This window comes from Rhincodon typus, chromosome 12 (assembly GCF_021869965.1).
Source record: "Rhincodon typus isolate 14 chromosome 12, sRhiTyp1.1, whole genome shotgun sequence".
In the NCBI taxonomy this organism is placed as follows: Eukaryota; Metazoa; Chordata; class Chondrichthyes; order Orectolobiformes; family Rhincodontidae; genus Rhincodon; species Rhincodon typus.
The window spans coordinates 67,451,805-67,474,035 of NC_063343.1; the positions used below are offsets into that span (position 1 = coordinate 67,451,805).

General features: G+C 40.9%; 1 protein-coding gene across 1 annotated transcript; it reads left to right on the forward strand.

Moving 5' to 3' along the window:
* The first annotated feature begins 1,853 nt into the window (after nt 1-1,853).
* Nucleotides 1,854-20,097, forward strand: LOC109914839 (protocadherin alpha-C2-like). The gene is given in 5 exon segments (XM_048603503.1): nt 1,854-1,957; nt 3,595-3,620; nt 8,841-10,948; nt 15,918-15,950; nt 20,059-20,097. Coding segments are annotated over 5 exon segments (2,310 nt in total).
* The last annotated feature ends 2,134 nt before the right edge of the window (nt 20,098-22,231 follow it).

Below are 22,231 nucleotides of genomic sequence, written 5' to 3' on the forward strand. Positions count from 1 at the left end.
ACATGACTGCAGGATAATGTATTGCCTCCCTGGAACAGACAATTATATCATTGATCAATTGCAGAGTATCCTTTTGTGGGAGCAAGAATAGACATCAGGACCAACAACTTAGATAGGAAGTGAGATGATGTCATGAAAGTTGATTTCAGGGACTTATGAAAGTCATTAAGAGGCAGGGACACAAAGAGAACTGATCTCACAAATATTCCACATTGCATAGGACAAGGCAATCGACTCTTAGAATGCTTTTCGAACTCTTTTAGAATGCTGCATAAAATTCTGGTTGCCCTTCAACAGGAAGGACATTGCTCAACTTAAGAGAGTGCAGAAAGTATTTACAAGGATGTTGCCAGGATTGGACGTATTGAGTTATGGGGAGAGGCTGAATGAGCTGGGGAGTTTTCCCATGGAGCTCGAAGGTTGAGGCATGCATTTACGTTTACAAATTCATGAGGGACATGAATATGGTGAATAGCCAAGATGCTTTTCCTAGAGTGGGGGATTCCAAAACAAGATACCATAGGTTTAAGGTGAGAGAGGAAAGATTTAAAAAGGACCTGAGAGATAACTTTTTCACAAAGATGGTGGTGCATGTATGGAATAGGCCAGCAGAGAATGTGGCGGAGATGGTTTTATTACAACATTTAAAAGGCATCTGGACGGGTATGTGAACAGGAAGGGTTCAGTGGGATATGGACCAAAAGCTGGCAAATGGAATTCGGTCATATCGGGATGTCTGGTCATCATGGATGAGTTGAGCTGAAGGGTCTGTTTCCATGTTGTGTGACTGTATGACTCTACAATAGACTTGTGGTGTTATTGCTGGATGAATAATCCAGAGATAATACAGTCATATAGCACAGAAACAGACCTTTCAGTCCAACTTGTCTATGCTGACCAAGTTTCCCAAACTAAACTCATCCAATTTGCCTGCAGTTGGTGCATATCCCTCTGAATTCTTCCTATTTGTGCACCTATCCAAATGTCTTTTAAGTGTTGTAACTGAACCTGCATCTACCACTTTTTCCAACAGTTCATTCCACACACAAACCACCCTCTCAGATCTCTTTTAAATCTTTCTCTACTCACCTTAAAAATATGTTCCCTAATTTTGAACTCACCCACCTTTGGGAAAAGACCCTTGTTATTCACCTTATCAATACCGCTCATGATTTTATAAATATCTATAAGGTCATCTCTTAACGTCCTACGCTCCAGCAAAAAAAGTCCCAGTGGCAGGACAGAGGTGGAATTGAATTGTGTGAGTTGGGAATGAGTTGCCCTGAGAGTCCTCAACATTGACTCTGGACCGCATGAAACCTCGTGGCATCAAAAGTAACCAAACATGAGCAAGGAAAGCTCCTGCTGATTAAAGTCTACTGTCCAATCCACACTTCAGCTAGTGAAAGAGTATCCCTTTGTGTTGAGTAACACCTAGAGGAAGCACTGAGGGGTGTAAAGGCACAGAAAGACTGTGGGACTTCAATGATCGCCACAAGCAATAAGTCGGCAACAGCACTACTGACCATGCCTACATATCATAAAGGACATAACTGCTGGACTTGCCAGCTGCCAACTCTCCTAGGTAGTAACATTTCAGATTAGTTACAGAACCCAGGGTAGTGAAAGACAGCATTTGAGGTATCTTTAGTAGTTAAAGGTGTGTGCTATTCATTTAAGTACTTAATAAATTAATTGAGTCTTATAGACCTCTGAGTGTCTCCGCTATATTGTCATCTATGTATATACTGTTGTCTCACAGAGATGGGCAACACGATCAAACCAGAGAATCAGAATGGCTTAATGAAGAGTGCAGAATGACATGCCAAGAGCAGCACTAGGCATACCTAGAAATGAAGTGTGCATCTGGTGAGGTGACAAAACAGGACTACATGCATGAAGTTGTTGACTTGCTTGCTAAGCTGGCTTCTTTTCATTCAGATACTTCTTCACCATGGTAGGTAACATCATCAGTGAGGCCTCCAATGAAATGATGTTGTTCTACTCAGCCAGGAACTTACACTGTCCGGTCTGTTATGGTGAGTTGTGTCATTTCCGGTTCTGTTCTATATGGGTTTGTGTATGGGGTCCAATTCTATATGTTTGTTGATTGCATTATGGATTGAGAACCATGCCTGTAGGAATTACTATGCATGTCTATGTTTGGCTTGGGCTACTATGGTTACATTGTCCCAGTTAAACTGATGGCCTTCATTGTCCGAGTGTACTGATATTAGGGAAAGCTTGTCGTATCAGTTTGCTGCTGGCTGATGTTCGTGTATTCTGATGGCTAGTTTCCTCCCTGTCTGTCCAATGTGATGTTGCGGCAGTTGTTGCATGGTATTTTGTAAACTATGTTGCTTTTGCATGTTGTAGGTATAGGGTCTTTAATCCTTGTGAGTGTTTGTCGTAGTGTGGCTATAGGCTTGTGTGCTACCATGTTTCCTCGTGGTCATAGGAATCTCATTGTCAGTTCTGATATGTTCCTGATGTAGGGCAGTGTGGCCAGAGTGTCAGGGTGTACTGTGTCCACTTGATGTTATCTACTTAGTTGGCACCTGTGGATGAAGTTGTGGGGATAACTGCTTATAGCGAAGATTTTGTGTGGGTGCTCGTCCTCTTTCTTGTGCAGTTCTGGTGTGTTGCAGTGAGTGGTGGCCCTTTTAAATCATATCCTAACACAACTTTGTTTTTGGCTGTTAGGATGGTTGCTGTGGAAGTTGAGGATTTGGTCTGTGTGGGTTGCTTTTCTGTATACCAAGGTTTGGAGCTCCCCATTGGTCATATGTTCAAACCTGACATCAAGGAACAGAAGTGGATTGTTGTTTTCTTCCTCTCTTATGAATTTAATCCTGATGAATACATTGCTGATGAGGTGGTGGGTATCTTCTAGTTTGGTGTGTTTAATGATGACAAATGTGTCAACCATGCACTGGATCTACAGTTTAGGTTGAATGAGGGGGAGGGTAGCATGTTCTAGTCTTTGCATGACTGCCTCTGCAATGAGTCCTGAGATGGGTAGCCCCATAGGTGTGCCATTGATCTGTTTCTCTACTTGACTGTTAAGATGAAGTGTGTGGTGAGGAATAAGTCTTGTAGTTTGAGTATGCTGTCATTATTGATGGAGCTGCTGGTCTGCCTTCCTGCTTCCTCTAGTAATGTGGCCAGTGTTTCTTTGGCTAGTGTGATGTCAATGCTGTGAATAATGCTGTGACGACAAAGGATACCATAATCCCATCATTGCTGATTTTTATGTTCTTGAGTGTATTGAAGAATTCTTGGGTTAAGTAGATGGAAAGAAGTGATCCATCAACTAAGTGTTTCAGTCTCTGTTGTAGGTCCTTGGCCAGTTTGTGTGAAGGTGTCCCTGGTAGGGGGACAATGGGTCTGAGGGGGATGTCTGGTTTGTGTACTTTAGAGAGTCCATAGAATCGGGGTAGGGGGGTGTTTGTGCCTTCTGGTTTCATTCTCATGTTGTCCATCTTGGTTATCTGTCTTGCATCCTTTGGTCTCTTCACTTTGGGTGATCCAATTTCCCAGCTGCGGTGTTGGGTCTATTACCACTTGTTGGTAAGTGTTTGTATCTGCGATCAGTGCCTGCGCTTTCTCAACGTAGACCAGTTTGTTCTAATAACAGTCATGCGCCCTTTGTCTGCTGGAAGAATTATCATGTTCTTGTCTTTCTTGAGTTTTTTCTCATGCTTTCCTCTCTGATGTGTTCAGGTTGTCCCATTTGTTGCTTCTACTTAGTGTGGGGATTTTAGTTTGTCAGATGGCTTGTTGACTTTCATCCGTGAGTCTATTGTCTTTTAGTGTAGATTCCAAGGTGGCCATGAAGTCTGTTCTGTTTGCATCTTTTTTTGTTATAGTTCAGTCTGCATAACAGGACAGCTTTCTCAGTTTCTATGAGTCATCTGCTGGATCGGTTTCTTATCCATGTGTCTGGTTTGTTGTTGTTCTTGTCTTTGTGGTGGATCAGTTTGGTAAGTTTCTCCTGTAGCTTGTGTTTCTTCTTTGCTTTGTTCCTGTGTTATTTGATGGTGATGACCTGTTCTAGGGTTGTAGTCCATTGCTGGTCCGTGGTGGTTAGGTACTGTGATTTTTGGTGCAAAATTTCCCACTCATACTTTAAGAGTCAGATATGGACATCATTAATCATTATTCGTAGCATTCTGCATCCATTCTGTTCAGCTATTTTGTATGCTTGTGAGTTGTTGAGTGGAGGTTTGTATTTCATGCTGTGGTGCAGTACCTGGTTCCCGAGGCACTCATGGAGAAAGTGGAATTGCTTGTGGGTAGCACTCTGTGGATTGGTGAAGGCTTCCCATTGTTGGGCAATTTTTAGCATGTTGCGTCTGTAGGTGTTTAAGGTTTTTGCAAAGATTTGTAGCTTGGGTTGTGGGTGAGGTTGTTGACTTGCTTGCTGAGCTGGCTTGTTTTCATTCAGATATTTCGTCACTATGCTAGGTAACATCATCAGTGAGGCCTTCGCTGAAGCGATGTTGTTCTACGCCACTTGGAACTTATACTGTTCAATCTGTTATGGTGAGTTGTGTCATTTCTGGTTCTGTTCTGTATGGGTTTGTATATGGGGTACAATTCTGTATGTTTGTTGATTACACTGTGGGTTGAGAACCATGCCTCTAGGTATGGTTAGATGAACTGGAACAGTTTGGCTAGGGGTGTATCAAGTTCTACGGCATATACTTCAGGAAAGTTGCTGGAAAGGTGACAGGGCCCATGGTCTTTGTAGTATCCACTGCCTCCAGCTGTTTCTTGATATCATGTGGAGTCATGTAACACATTCAATCCAGCGATTATCACCCCATCAATCGACTCTCTATCATCAGTAAAATGATGAAAAGTGTCATCAATAGTGCTATCAACACTTGTTTAGCAATAAACTGATCGTTAATGCTTAGATTAGGTTCCATCAGAACCTTAGTTCAAACATTTAGAAAAGAGCAGAATTCCAGAGGTGAGGTGAAAGTTACTACCCTTGACATCAAGGCTACATATGACTGAATTTGCCATGAACGAACCTTAGGAAAAACTAGTCAATGGGTAGCGGGAGATAACTCTCTGCTGGTTAGATTCATACCTGGCAAAAAAAAAAGAAAGCTGATTGTTTTTGTTGGAGTCAGTCGTCTGAGATCCAGGACATCTCTGCAGGAGTTCCTCAGGGGAATGTGCGACACTCCATGATCTTCAGCTGTATCATCAATAACCTTCCCTCCATTATGTATGAGCAGAAGTGGTGATGGAAACACCATCACCTTCAAGTTCCACTGCAAGCCACTCACCATCCTGATTTGGAAATAAATTGCCACGCCTGCTGTGTCACTGGGTAAAAATCCAGGATCCCTCTCCCTGCTGGCATTATTAGTGTAATTACACCAAATGGATCACAGTTCAAGAGTAAGCTCAGCACCATCTTCACAAGGGCTATCAGAATTGGGCAATATATGCCATTTCAGTATCAGCCACATCCTATGAGTGAATTCAAAAAGAAATCAACCTTTGAAATTCTCTACCACTGACTTTACCAGGATCTAGCCTGGAATGGAGGGAAGGTCTAATGAGGAAAGGTTGAGAGAGCTAAGGCTTTTCTCTTTAGAACGATAAAGGATGAGAGGTGACTTGATAGAGGTGTACAAAATGATCAGAGGTATAGATAGAGTGGACAGCCAGAAACTTTTTCCTGTGGTGGAGGTAGCTATTACAAGGGGGCATAGTTTTAAAGTGAGTGGAGATAGATATAGGAGAGACGTCAGAGGTAGGTTCTTTGCTCAGAGAGTGGTAGGGGCGTGGAATGCATCACCAGAGAACGTAGTGGAGTCGATCTCATTAGGATGTTTAAGCAGCTATTAGATAAGCATATTAATGACAGTATAAGGTAGGGGTGGAGGTTAGATAGACCTTAGGTTTAGGGTAAAAGTTTGGCACAACATCGTGGGCTGAAGGGCCTGTACTGTGCTGGACTGTTCTATGTTCTATGACAGTTGTTAATGCTTAATCTCTGGGTATGTTTGATGTACTCATTAACAGATTTCAGGTTACTAATGATGTGAAAGATTGTGGGGATTATAGAGGTAAAAGTCATTAAAATGCTCAATCAGCCTATTAAATGGCAGAAAATACTTTACATGCACAATGATTTACCTCTGTTCCTATGTCCCTACGTTCCTAAGGCAAAAATTTACGCCACTGTAAGTCATCATCTTCAAATCAAGAGTCAGGGAATCCACACGTTTTTGTAGCTACACCACAACAGTTCAAGAAGGTCTCTTTCTCAATGTTTACTAGTTAAAAATTAAAATGGATGGACAACAAATGCTGCGTCTTTTCTTTACCTGCATTTAAATATGGTACCATACAAATTAGGACAAGGAGTAGATTACTCGACCCTTCGACCCTCCTCTGCCGTTGGGTAAAATTATGGCCATTCTGAATGTGGTCTCAACTCAACTTCCCTGCGTAGCCCAATACCCTTTGGTTTCCTTAATAATCTATCTTCTTCAGTGTACTGAGGCTGCGTAGAGCTTCTCGTCCAAAATAGAAGAGTTGTTTTAGTGACATGAGTAAGCTGAAACGTATTGCTTTCTGAAAGAAGCAGCAATTTATCAGTCATCATCTTGGTAGATAAGAAGTCAGAAATCCCGTAAGATACAACATTTCACGCCAACCGGAGGTAGCAAAACTCTTAAAAAGCAATGAAATGATTTTGAAATGCTGCCAATATTATAATGTGGAAAACACAACAGCCGAACTGTGCATAGCAAGCTCCCAAAAACTGAAACATTTTTGGAGGGTCCCGATCCGAAACATCAATTTTCCTGCTCCTTTGGTGCTGCGTTCCTCTGGCTCCACACTGCGTTGTCAAAGAAAAATCCATTTGTTTTGTGATATTGGGGAATACCTGTTGCAGTAACACTTTGGATAGTGCCTTGGGATCATTTGAATTCACCTTGAGAGTGCAGAAAGTGTATCTGATTAACGTCTCACCCTAAAACATTACCTCCTTCGTACTGCACGAGTGGGTCAGCCTGGATCACTGAGCCAAGTGCTGCAGCGGGACCTTAATTAACAAGAATGATATGTGAGGCAGTAGGGAGCAAAAGATTAAAGTCGAAAGTTTCCTTTGTTGGCAGGTATTCAGCTTCAAATCATAGTATTATGCAGGAAAGAAGGAGGTCATGAGTCCCAACAATCCGGCGCAGATTTTTTTCAGTCCGCCTGACACTCCCACTCTTTCCTTCTATCCCTGCGCTATACTCATCTTTCTGTCAACTCAGCAAAAAGAAACTCAATCATGACAGTTAATTACGATTTGCCGTTAACCGATGTTGATTGTCTTTTATTAGTCAATACTTCTGCAGGTGGCTGGTCAAAGTCTCACAAAGTATGCTTTTTCAACCACATAGTTAAACTGCCTGCCCTATAACTGCTAGACTAATCCTTTTTGTAAACATAAGCTTAACCTTTGGTATCTTCCACAACAGTTCTGAGGGAGGGTCACCGGACCCGAAACGTTAACTCTGTTTTTAACTTCACAGATGCTGCCAGACCTGCTGGGCTTTTCCAGCAACTTTGGTTTTGTTTGCTTTGGTATCTTCCGTTCCTCCAGCAGGAATCTAGTTTCTGAGAATAAATTGAAGTTTGGATTAAGTTCCTCTGGAATTTATATCTTTACACGCTTCGGTAACAAAATGTATCTCACAGGGACTAGGTGACTTATCCACTTGAAGTAGATACATGCAAAAGTTACATGAATGATGATTGACTGAGGGTTACTTTAGTAATATATAGCGTAAGATCAGATCTTCTTGTTTGTCCCGGTTGTTTATTTCCGCCGATTTTTTTTTTCCGTTAGTTGTTTTATATCTGGTTGACAGAGAATTTCGCCAGTGACTTGAGTTTGAGAGAAAGTGAAATTTTCGTGTTCAACTTTTGTGATGATCCCACATGAGGAATTCATCGCCCAATCGCGAACAAACGCAGACGCCTTCAGTACTCTTTAAACGCCAACTTGCAGAACTTAAGTGCTCAATGTTTGACTTTTGACCTACTAACCAACTCTCAGAGTTGAGTTGGAGTAACGGAACAAGCATTAGGTTAGACAGTTACTTTCGTTGCTCGGTGCATAGACAGGAGTACGTGTAACTTTCACACTTTGCATACGTTCATCTTTAATAAGCGTTCAGTGTAATTATTGGCAAAGACTCTCTGTGTCGCTGTCTACCAATGAGGCGCTAAAATGTTGCGAGCGATCTATACCCCCTCCCCCAATTCTACGCATAATGCAGAAACAGAGAGGAAACAGACTCTCACTGTTTGTAATCGTACATCGGAACCGTTATTCTTAGTACTCTTATTCCTCTACACAGATGTAATATTGGTTAGCGTTTTGCTTGGTTTATACTGGATATCAGTATTTGATTTTTTTTTGGGAAGGTGGGGAGTATTAATTATTTTGCATCTTTGCGAATGCAAGGGCGAATTCGGACAGAGAATGCAAGCATTGTTTACAGTTTTCCTGCTTTGTATTTGGAATATCGCTTGTGGTCAAATTCGCTATGCTATTCATGAAGAATTGAAGCATGGTGCCTTCGTTGGGAACATTGCTCAAGATCTTGGTCTGGATGTGAAAGAGCTTTCCAGTCGCAGGCTCCGCATAATGTCTGCAGTAAGAAAACGGTATTTCGAGATTAATTTGGAGAATGGCGTTTTGTTTGTGAATGAAGTGATAGATAGGGAGTACGTATGTAGACAGAGTCCTGCTTGTTTTATGAATCTGGAGGTTGTTGTAGAAAATCCATTGGAACTCTATCGCATCGAAGTAGAAATATTAGATATTAATGACAATTCACCCAGTTTTTCAAAAGCTGAGATCCGTTTGGAGGTTCTAGAGTCAGCACCACCGAGAACTCGATTCCTTCTTCAGAGTGCTCATGACCCGGACTTGGGCATCAATTCTGTCCGCATTTACTACCTCAGTCCAAATGAACACTTCGCTTTAGAAGTGCAGAACAGCGGGGACGACAGCAAGTTCGTCCACCTGCTCCTAGAGAAATACCTGGACAGGGAACAACAGGCGATTCATCATTTACTCCTGACTGCTGTTGACGGAGGAACCCCAGAGCGGACTGGTACAGCCCAAGTTATCGTCACTGTACTTGATGTCAACGACAATTCTCCTGCTTTTGACCAGATGCTCTATAAAGCCAGTCTACTGGAAAATGTACCGATTGGCACTGCGGTTATCAGATTAAATGCGAGCGATCCAGACGAAAGCACGAATGCAGAGATAGTGTATTCTCTCAGCGACCTTACTCCAAGTACATTCCGCGAACTTTTCGAAATGAATTCTCAAACAGGTGAAATTATAGTCAAAGGGATTATAGATTTCGAAGAAGCCGAGATTTATGAAATTATAGCGGAAGCCAAAGACAAAGGCCCATTTGCACTCCCCGTACATTGCACTGTCCTCATTGACATCAAGGATGTCAACGATAACGCGCCCGATATGACTTTGATGTCGGTATCTCATTCAGTCCGTGAGGACGTACCTTCTGGAACTGTGATAGCGCTGATCAGTGTAACCGACCGAGATTCTGAAGACAACGGAGTTACTACCTGCTTAATTCATCCCAACCTACCGTTTGAACTCAAATCGACATTTAAAAATACATACACGGTGGTTGTCCAGCACCCATTGGACAGGGAAATCATGTCTGAATACAGAATTGGAATCTCTTGTTATGATTCAGGATTTCCTCCCCTATCTACCAACAAAACTATTCCAGTGCAGGTGTCAGATGTTAATGACAACCCGCCGCGTTTTGCAAATACGTTTCACACTGCGTACGTGATGGAGAATAACGCCTTTGGAGCTTCCATCTGTTCAGTTTCTGCTTTTGACCCTGACTTGGGTCCAAATTCCCACCTTTCCTATTCCGTTCTCGACAGCCTAGTTCAAGGTATGCCCATTTTATCTTATGTCTCAATCAATTCAGAGAGCGGGATAATATTTTCGCAGCGCTCCTTTGATTACGAAAAGCTCAAGAATTTCCAGATTTACGTTCAGGTGCAGGATGCTGGTTTGCCGCCGCTCAGCGCGAATCATACAGTGCATGTAGTCATCCTAGATCAAAATGACAATGCACCTGTCATTGTGTTTCCCCTAACAAGGAACGGATCAGAAGTAACTATTCCGCGACTAGCAGATCCAGATTATTTGGTCGTCAAGGTCATTGCCATTGATGCCGACTCTGGGCAGAACGCACGGTTGTTTTATCAGCTTCTGGAAGCGACAGATAAGAATCTTTTCGCCATGAGGATTAACTCGGGAGAAGTGAGGACGACTCGTCAAATTGATGACAGAGATGTTGCAATACAGATGATGGTCGTACTGGTGAAGGACAATGGGCATCCTCCTTTATCTACCACTATTACCATCACGCTGTCAATTGTAGATAGCACTGAAGACGCTATTCATGCCGTTACATTCATGCCTAGAATCCCTGAGTATCCCACTCGTGCAGCCCTTTATATAATTATATCTTTAGGGGCAATCACACTTACTCTGATGGTTGCGTTAATTGCTCTTGTTATCACAGTTTGTCGCAATTCAAGCAATGATGAGGATTGGTGTTTGTGTTTTGAACATAGCGATTCAGAAATGATATATCGAAATTCCAATTTAAATTTTCACACAGTGCCAGACTCTAGCCTAATTAAAAACGTTATTGAAGTACGTGGGTCTGGTTCTCTCGCTGAAACGTACTGTTATACCCTGCGGTCTGCCCCGGAATCGGGTAAAGGTGATTCCCAGTTCCTGACCCACTTAAGTGCAGCATCCAGCAAATGCCAATCTAATGCTGCTGATAGGTATTTTCCAGACTGTAATATGAAAGAAATGGACAACGCGACAATGTTCGCCACTGAGGTAAGTGTCTTGAATTTTAAGACGTCATATTTGTTGGATCATTTGGCAGTTTCCCCTCTGTTTTTATGCAAATAGAGGAAACTAGACTTTCACCTACGAAGTTAAGCAACCGTACGCTAAAGAGTGAAAATTCATTTTGCTAATAAGCAATTTTTTAACCCCCTAATTTCCTCACCTTTGGAGCCTGTTTGAACAGTGATAGACCACTCAATCATTAATTCCCCATGGTGGAACAGTGAGTATTAGCAGGCTGATCAACTGTGAATCTGTACCTATCAAGCACCCAAGCATGCAAAACATACATTCTGTCAACAGTCTTCAAGGTTTGGGATAACTTAAAGAATTTGCAAGTAACCTTGATGCTCCCAGACTACATTCAATACTCAGAGCAGATTAAAAGCCCATAATTAACACAAGGTTCAGTGTGTTTATTTTCCAGACGTTTTGAGATTATGATTCAGTGTGGGTACAATATGGGTTCATGGTCCTTCAACAAGCACATGAAACATGGGTCAAGTCCCAACAACCCCCAGAGGTGTGTCAAAACATGTGTTAACAGGTTGATTGAAAATGTCTAGGTCAGAAGTCACACAACACCAGGTTATAGTCCAATAGGTTTATTTGAAATCACAAGCTTTCTAAGCATTGGGCCTTAGTCAGACTCTTTCATCAGAAAATGTCTAGGAAATATAGGGCAAAGAGAGCAAAATGAATGGACCAATTACTCTACTGACCCTTCACTTGAAAGTAATGTTAATAGCACAATAGTCTTCCCTCCAACAATTAAATACCCAATTGATTGACAAAGGCAAAGGTCAGAAAATTCAGGCAAAATTGAGAAAAGAACTCTACATCATTAAAAAAAAAACCACAGAATTTCCCCACAAAATAATTACAAATATGTTCCAGCATATCACAGAGATATATGGTACAAGCACAAATCCCACCTAGTTTCTGGGCCAATTGATATTAGTATAGAAAGGAATCGTTACCTTTTTGGTTCCATACATACTACATGCTATTTCAGGATCTGTCAAAACTTCCACATTTTTAACACATTTATGAGATCATTTAAATATGTCCAATTAAATGGATGTCTACGTTGCTTTATTGTTCATCCCCAGCACCCTGAGAATCATATGTTTTGTTCAGCCACTTCAGAGTACAGTCAAAAAACAATCATGATGATGTGGGATTGCAGTCATTACAGATCAGACCAATTGGTGGCAAAACAAATCCGTCCCCATAGACATTAATAATCAATTGTCTTTTTAGATCAGAATCTGAAACATTCATGATCACTTTTACTGTCTGACACAAATGTTGGTATATTGAAATTGCTTGTTGGGTCATTTCAAAGAGCAGATATACTTCACTGCCCTTGGCTAATGGAATCATGTACAGGTCAGATCAGGTAAGGGGAGCAATTTACTTTCTGGCAATAACTGTTTAGGTCCAACAGTATCAGGGGCTGGAATTTTTCTGGGGAGATTTTACAGGTAGGAGGTGGTTGTTGGTGGTGGGAACGGAGGGACAGGGAGTGGGTGGAGGGGGAAATGGTGAAAGAGGGCATTTCAGGTGGGGTCTCTAATGTGCTACCATCTCCTTGGCCTTTTTCATGGAGAGAAGGATGCCAGCTTCAACTGTTACCATTCTGGCAGTGGTGGGTAGCCAGTTAAAGTATTCAATATACAATGAATTCTGCTGAAATTTTATAAATACACAGATTCCACCTACTCCTTGCCCCAACTCTGTCCCCTCTATGTTTAAACACAATTACATTCAATGATGACCCTGGCAGTTCTAGGCCTTTAAAAAGCTTATTGATAATTTTCTTACCTCTAATATTTTAATGTTTCTTAACTGAATGCAGTTTCAAGAAGTGACATGACCATATGACCTCATCTGATCTACAACCTATTGTTTTGGCTGTTTAGTAGATTTTTTGATTTGCTATAATGTATTGATTCTACTAAGACCACTATTGAGTCTCTTTCAGATTTATCCCTAGGTATACCAACACCAATAACAGAATGTGCATTTTGTTTGCACTTTAAAAAACTATGCTCCAAAAACACTGAAAGCTTTGAAGTACAAAACAGATCATGCCATTGCATACAATAATGGGAGAACAAAATGCAGAAAGTAACAATTAAAATCTTCGGGTGATCATCAACAACAGAAATAAAAAAAAAACTATGCAATTAACTTCATAGTAGACGGTAAGTTTGCAAAGCCAAGTGATAAAGTCATTGGGCAAGTAATCCAGGGTCCCAGACTAAGGTTCCTGGGACATGAGTTAGAATCCCAACAAGACACACCATGAAATTAAAATCTATTTTAAAACTAGACATTAAACTTTAAAACTTTAAATCTACTTGAATCCATTTCATCAGTCAGAGCATTAAGTACAGGATTTGAGATGTCACATTATCGCTGTACAAGACATTGGTAAGGCCACATTTGGAGTACTGCATACAATTCTGTTTGCCCTGCTATAGGAAGGATGATATTATACTGGAAAGGGTGCAAAAATGATTTACAAAATGTTACCGAGACTGGAAGGTTTGAGTTATAAAGAGGGTGGATAGGCTGGGACTATTTTTCTCTCGAGCGTAGGAAGCTGGGGGTGACCTTGTAGAGGTTTAGAAAATCATGAGAGGCACAGATAAGCCAAGGTCTATTTCCCAGGGTAGGGGAGTCCAGAACTAGAGGGCATAGGTTTAAGGTGAGAGGATAAAGATTAAAAAGGGACTTGAAGGGCAACATTTTCACACAGGGAGTGGTATGTCTATGGAACGAGCTGCCAGATGAAGTAGTAGAGGCAGGTACAATCACAACATTTAAAAGACATTTGAACTGGTACATGAATAGGAAACGTTTAGAGAGATAGGCAAATGGGACAGGCAAATGGGACTGGCTCAGTTTATGAAACGTCGTTGGCATTGGACAAGTTGAACCGCAGGGCCTGTTTTCGTCTGTATACTTCTATGACTCTGTAATTAAAATTAATAGGTAGTCTAATCTTGTAACTACTGCCAATTGTTGTAAATACCTAACTGGTTCACTAATTTATTTTAGGAAATGAAATCTGCTATCCTTATCTGATTTGGTTTGTATGTGACTTCGATGCACAGCAATGTGGTGTTAACTGTTCTATAAAATGACCCAGCAAACTATACAGTTCAAGGACATTTAGGGACAGGCAATAAATGTTGTCCCAGCCAGTGACACAAATACTATAAATCAATAGTTAAAAAAAGGCAACCACCCCAAAGAACAAGAGCAATAAATGCATGAGAATACCTGCAAATTTCTTGCCATGGTACACAACAGTTTGATATGGATGTATGCCACTGTGTCTTCACAGCAGTTACACCACAAGGAGTGTAGCAGTTAAAAAAAAACATCCACTCTTCCAAGAGGAACTGGGGATACACGACAAATATTGATATTGTGAATGCCACTTACACTCCAAGAACTAACAAAAAAAGTCTGAAAATGCCTATAAATGATAATTGAAGAGCCATTACAAATGTACACTCCTGATTTGGATTTCCTCTACTAGGGGCAAATTTTGTGAAGTTAAATTTAGAGGTCAACAACCATTTGGATGGTTCTATGGAAATTCTGTAGGTATGAGTGACTTTAGCACACAAATTTATAGAATGTATTCCATTAAGTGAAACTCTGACATGGAATACAAAAGTTTGTGAATTAATATTAAAATGCACAACATTTTAAATATTCTTAAAAATAAAAACATTTGAAAAATGAAAGCATAAACTAAGAATCAAAATGAAAGGGGCAGAATACAGGAAATAAATGTCATTTATTTGGCAAAGTGAACAAGATTAAATACAAGATAACCGAACTTTGATACTCACTTTCATATAATATACAATTCACATCTCTTTCATAATGTCACAGAAAACATTTTGGTGACGGAAACCAACCCTTAAGCCTTTAACATCCAAAGGATATAACCAACATCTCTCTAGTACAACATCTTTCATTTTCATAAAGTCACCCTTTGATCGCCAGTTATAAATGCTGATCATCTCTGATGGACAGATCTATTTACAAAGGCAAGTTCCCTATTTAGCACTTACAACATTTTCTGCTATTATTGCTTTTAATTTCCAGCAATGATTTGTGATTTATCTTCATGATGAAAAGTTATTGATCTGTGCAAGGCAGCATCACAAAGTTCTCTTTGCCATGTTTGGGCCAATGAAAGCAGGGCTTTAAATATTGATTAACTGCATGACCATATCGTAAACGTTTGCAGGCTGCATCCTATCTTTTTTTCAGGAGCTGCACATGATTAATTACTTTCAACAAAATTGATGAATACAGAGCTTGATTTACTGTCACTTCTGATGTAAGGTCATCAATTTGAAACATTAATGTTCTGTTCACATCTGCTAAGTATTTCCAACATTTTTTGTTTTAAATTCAGATTTCCAGTACTCACAGTATCTTACTTTCATTAAAAATGTTACATTGTTTAGAATACAAAGAGGCAAATCTATAGTTTAGTTAGATGTGAACTTGGTTACACTCCTTCTTGAGTATTACTTTTTACTTCTGGGCAGTGTGCCTTAGAATTATATGTCGGCCTTGGAGACACACCAGAACCATGTCAGTTCTAAAAAGGTTGAATTGTGAACACTGGTTGCATGAACCTGTTTTCTTTAATTCATAGGATGTGGGAATCACTGACAAAGCCAGCATTTATTGCCTATCCCTAACTGTCCTTCAGAACGTGTTGAAGAGCTCTCTTCTTGAACTACTGCAGTCTGTGTGATGAAGTTACTCCTGTTGTGATGCTAAGGAGGGAGTTCCAGAATATTGACCAGGTGACAATGAAGGAATGACAAAATATTTCCAAGTTAGGATATGTGTGACTTCAGGGGAAATTGTAAGTGATGATGTTCCCATGTGCCTGATTTCTTTGCTCTAACAGGTGCTTGAAGTCACAGGTATTGAAGAAGCCAAGGTGAGTTTATGCAGTGCAACTTGTGATTGGCACACACTGATGTTCCTAGAGTCATCGAGTCATACAGCACAGAAATAGACTTCTCGGTTTAACCAGCCCATGCCGACCATAATCCCAAAGCAAACTCGTTACACTTGCTTGAGCTTGGTCCATATCCCTCCAAACATTTCTTATTCATGTACTTATCCAAATGTCTTTTAAACACTGCAACTGTATCAGCATGCATTCCTTCCTCTGGAAGTTCATTCCACACATGAACTACACACCGTGTAAAAAAAATTGCACCTCGTGTCATTTTTAAATCTTTCTCCTCTCACTTTAAAAATATGCCAGTAGTCTTGAAATTGCCCACCTTAGGGAAAAGATACCTGCCATTCACCTTATCTATACCCCTCATGATTTTATAAACCTCTATAAGGTCACCCCTCAACCTCCTACGCCCCACTGAAAAAAGTCGCAGCCTATCCAGCCTGTCTTTATAACTCAAATCCTCCATTCCCAGCAGTATCCTGGTAAATCTCTTCTGAACCCTCGCCAGCTTAATAAAATCATTCCTATAACAGGGTGACCAGAACTTGTCACAGTACTATTGAAGAGGCCTCACCAACATCTTATACATCCACAACATACCACCCCAACTCCTATACTCAAAGGTCTGAACAATGAAGGCAAGTGTGCTAAACGCCTTCTTAACCACCCTATCTATATGAGACTCAAACTTCAAAGAATTATGTACCTGAACCTCTAGTCCTCTTTGTTCTACACCATCTGAGGTCCTACTTTTAATTGTATAAGTCCTTCCCTTGTTTGATTCAGCAAAATGCAATATCTTGCATTTATCCAAATTAAACTCTACTTGCCACTCTTCAACCCATTGACCCAATTGATCAAAAATTGTTTGTAATCTTAGATAACCTTCTTCACTGTACACTATAGAACCAATTTTGGTGTCATCCACAAACTTACTAACCATGCCTTCTATATTCTCATCTAAATCATTTATGTAAATTACAAACAAATGTGGACTCAACAACAATTCCTGTGAAACATTGCTGGTCAAAACTTAGTCAAACTCCGGTTCAAAAAACAACCCTCAACCATCACTCGCTGTCTCCTGCCGTTAAGCTAATTTTGTAACCAGTTGGCAAGGTCACCCTGAATCCATGTGATTTAACGTTACTACTTAGACTGCCATGCGGAACTTTGTCAAAGGCTTTACTAAAATCCAAGTTAACATTGCTCTGCCCTCATCAGTCTTCATGGTTACTTCCTCAAAAATCTCAATCAAGTTTGTGAGACACGATTTCCCTTGCACAAAACCATGATGACTATTCATAATCATTCCTTACCTCTCCAAATACATATAAATCTTATCTTTCAGAATCACTTCCAGCAACATACCCACCATTGAATCAGACTCACAGGTCTATAATTTCCAGGCTTCTCCTTACATCCCTTCTTAAGCAAAGGCACAACATTAGCCTCTCTCCAGTCATTCAATACCTTACCCGTAGTTATAGACGATCATACAAGTATTTCTGCAAGAGGCCCTGCAATTTTCTCCCAAATTTCCCACAATATCCTGGGTTACAGTATCTCAAGTCCTGGAGATATATCTACCTTTATATTTTTTAAGACCTCCAGCACTTCCTTCTCAATAATGTGAACTGTTTTCAAAACATCAATATTTATTTTCCTCTCTGAGTTTTCTAGCTCCTGTGCAACATTGCTATTGTAATGGGTGTCAGTAAGGTGTGCCCCTTTGTCTGGGATGATGCTGAACTTGTTGGAACTGCACTAATCCAAGCAAATAGACAGTATCCCATTATTCTCCTGACTATTGTCTTGAAGTTGGTACAAAGGCTTTTGGGGAGCAGGATGAGTCACTGACCACAGAATACCTATCTTCCTACCTGCTCTTGTAGCCATAGTATTTGCATGGTTGGTCTGACTAAGTTTATGGGGCCAGGATGTTAATAATGGTGGATTAAGCAATGACAATGCATTGAATGTAAAACAGAGGTGTTTAGATTCTATGATGTTGAAAATGTTCATTGCAAATTTCTTGTGTGGCATGTGTGTGGCTCACTCAGATGGCATGTTGTCTAGGTCTTGTTGCATGTAAGTATTGGGAGCTTCATTGTCTGAAAACTCTGTACCAGCATCAACAACTATTCTTATGTGTTCCTTTATGATGGGAGGGTTCATTATTGCTCACAGAACTAAACATGGTGTGCTCAGTGCACTGCCCTGAGGAACTCCTCTATGTGTCCTGTGGTTGAGACAATTATGTGTCAATAACTAGACCCATCTTCCATTATGCAGGGTATAACTACAGCCAATGGGGGATTTTCCCCGTTTCCGAGTGACTTGAACTTTATCAGGGTTTGCTTCAAAATACTGCCTTGATGTCAAGGGCAGTCACTCTAAAGTTATGTCTGGAAATCAGGTCTTTTGGCTGTGCTTGGAAGAAGGTTCGAATGAAGTCTGAAGCTGATTGGTCCTGGCAGAATGCAAACTGACTGTCAATGGGTGGGTTATGGGTGAGTACGTGCTGCTTGAAGGCACTGTCAGTAACAACTCCCCTTACAATGATGATGATTGAAATTGGATTAATGTGGCGAGAACTGGTTTAAATGTGCCCTGCTTTTTGTTGACAGATTCTCTTTCTGTTAGTATTCCTTTTTGTGAGCTTGATGGCAGTTTGGGAATTGCTTGAATCGAGGCACATCTCGTCCTGGAATACACATTCAGTGTTATAGCTAGAACGTTGCTGAAGCCCACAGCCTCTGTTATATTCAGTATGCTTAGCTAATTCTTTGTGTTAAATGGATTCAATTGAATTGGCTTAACACTGATTTCTGTGTGGTGGGAGCTACATGAGGCGCCCAAGATGGATCATCCACTTGGAACCCTTGGATGAAGATTGTTCTAAATGCTTAAGCCTCAACTTTGCATTCACCTACTAAGCTCTGCTACCACTGTGATGGGCAATATTCAAGAAGATTTTTATCTTCTACTGAACTTTGTTTAGTTTCCCATCACCATTCAAATCTGCATGTGGAAGGATGGTGGAGATTTGTTTTTATCTGTGGACTTGCACCAACATAACTACTATTACAGGTGCAGTAATCCTGATTTTCTGAACTTGTTCCATATTCCTGAAAGTTATGATATCTCAAGTGCTCATCTAAATCTTTTGTAAAGGTTGTAAGTTTTCTGGCGTCCACTACCTTCCCAGGTAATGCATTCGAGATTCTCACTACCCACTGAATGAAAATATTTTTCCCAAATCCCCTCTGAACCTCCAGTCCCTTACCCTAAAACTATGTTCTTTTGTGACTGACTCCTCAAACAAGGAGAACAGCTGTTCTCTGTGCACCCGGCCATGACCCTCAAAACCTTATACACTTCAGTCTTGTCCCCCCTCAATCTTCTCTGCTCTAATGAAAACATGATGTGGAGGTGCCGGTGGACAAAGTCAGAAGTCAGACAACAACAGGTTATAGACCAACAGGTTTATTTGAAATCACAAGCTTTCAGAGCACAGCCCCTTTGTCAGATGAAGTATTAGAGAAGAGTGCACAGCACAGAATTTCTAGGCAAAGAGATCAAGGGCAAAGAGATCAAAAGATCATACAACTGGTGTCAGTGGCATGTCGAATAATAAGTCTCTGCACGTGACCAAGAGTGTTAGGCGGTATGAGTAAAGTGTCAACTGGTGAGTAACAAGCAAAGGGATGGCCTATAATCTGACGAAATGAGGCAGAGAGTTAATTACAAAAAAAGAAAAATAAGGTGGTGCTGGAGACAACCTAAATGACTGGAATAACATGTTAGGTATAAGAGTCACATGCCGAGGGTCTAACCAAAGTAATAAGTAATCCAAAACTGTATAAACTAATTAAGGTAGAGAGACCATAACAATTTATCAAGGTGATGGTATCAAAACAGGTCATTAAGGAACATTTTACTGATACTGAACAGTGTGGAGGGGTGACATGTAGTGCGACATGGACCCAAGATCACGATTGAGGCCACCTTCATGGGTACTCACCTTGGCTACCAGTTTCTGTTCGCCAATTCTGCGTTGTTGCGTATCTCAAAGTCCACCTTGGACGACGTCTACCTGAAGATCGGAGGCTGAATGTCCTTGACCGCTGGAGTGTTCCACAACTGGGAAGGAACATTCCTGTCTGGACACCGCACAACAATTGCCAGAAAGGAATGTTCCCTCCCAGTTGGGGAACACTTCAGTGGTCAATAGCATTCAGCTTCCAAACTTCAGGTAAACGTCCTCCAAAGTGGACTTTGAGATACACAATAATGTAGAATTGCCGAACAGAAACTGATAGCCAAGGTCAGTACTCAGGAAGGCGGCCTCAACCATGATCTTGGGTCCATGTCGCGCTACATGTGACCCCACCACACTGTTCAGTATCTGTAAAACTTTCATTACTGTCCTGTTTTGACAGCATCACCTTGATAAATTGTTATGATCTCTCTACCTTAGTTAGTTTGTACAGTTTTGGATTGCTTGTTACTTTGGTTAGACCCTTGGCATGTGGCTCTTACATCTATCATGTTATTCCAGTCATTTAGTTTGTCTCCAGCACTACCTTATTTTTAACTTTTTTGTAATTCTCTCTCTGCCTCATTTAATCAGATTACAGATCATTCCTTCACTTGTTATTCAACTGTTGATACTTTACTCATACTGCCTAACAATCTTGGTCACCTGCAGAGACTTATTATTTGACACTCCACTCTCACCATTTGTGTGATCTTTTGATCTCTCTACCCTTGAAACCTCTGCTATAAATTCTGTGTCTGTTTGCTCTTCTCTCACACTTTGCCTGACGAAGGGGCTGTGCTCCAAAAGCTTGTGATTTTAAATAAGCCTGTTGAGCTATAACCTGGTGTCATGTGACTTCTGACTAATGAAAACTATCTAAGCCTATCTAGTCTCTCCTTATAGCTCAATTTTTCCATCCCAGGAATTATCCCGTTGAACCTCCTCTGTACCCTCTCTAGTGCTATCACATCCTTCCTGTAGTGAGGTGACCTACATTGGACACAGCTATGGCCCAACCAACACACTGTACAACTCCAATATTACCTTCCTGCTCTTATACTCTATGCTATAACTAATGAAAGCAAGTGTTCCATATACCTTCTTAATACTTTTCGAATTGGAGCAAAGAAGCATGAGAGGTGACTTGATAGAGGTGTACAAGATGATAAGAGGCATAGATAGAGTGGATACCCAGAGACCTTTTCCCAGGGCAGAAATGACTATTATGAGGGGGCATAATTTTAAGGTGATTGGAGGAAGGTATAGGGGAGATGTCAGAGTTAGGTTCTTTACACAGCGAGTGGTGGGTGCGTGGAATGCGCTGCAAGATGTGGTAGTGGAGTCAGATACATTAGGGACATTCAAGCGACTCTTGGATAGGCACATGAATGACAGTAAAAAGTACGGTATGCAGGGTAAACTGATCTTAGAGTAGGATAATAGGTCGGTACAACATCATGGGCCGAAGGGCCTGTACTGTGCTTTACTTTTCTATGTTCTTGACTGTTCTATTCAAGAGCTATGCTGACTTCAGGGATCTGTGAATAATTACCCCAAGATCCCTCTGTTCCTCTAAGCTACCCAGTGTCCAGCCATTCATTAAGTACTCCCTCATGTTGTTTATTCTTCCAAAGTGCATCACCTTACACTTATCAGGGTTAAATGCTGTCTGCCACTGGTCTTCCTATCTGACCAACCCATCTATATCTTCCTGTAACCCACAACCATTTTTTTCACTATTAAGCATTCTGCCAATCTTGGTGTCATCTGCAAATTTGCTTAACATTCCCCCTACAGTTTCATCTATATCATTGATGTATTTAAGAAACAATAAAGGTCCCAGTGCTGATCCTAATGGTATATTGCTGGAAACTGGCCTCCAATCAATCGAACAGCCTTCTACCACTACCCTTTCTGTCCTATTATTAAGCCAGTTTCAGATCCATCTTACCATGGTTCCCTCAATTCCACATGCTTTAACCTTTTCAGAATTTTCTCCAATAGTTTCCCGAACACTGACATGACACTCACTTGTCTGTAATTTCCTGGTTCATCTCTACCACCCTTCTTGAAAAGTGGAACTACATTAGCCATCCTCCAGTCCTCTGGCACTTACCCTGTGGCCAGAGAGGAATTAAAAATTTGTGTCAGAGCCCCTGCAACTTCCTGCCTCACCACCCACAACAGCCTGAGGTGCAATCTTCTG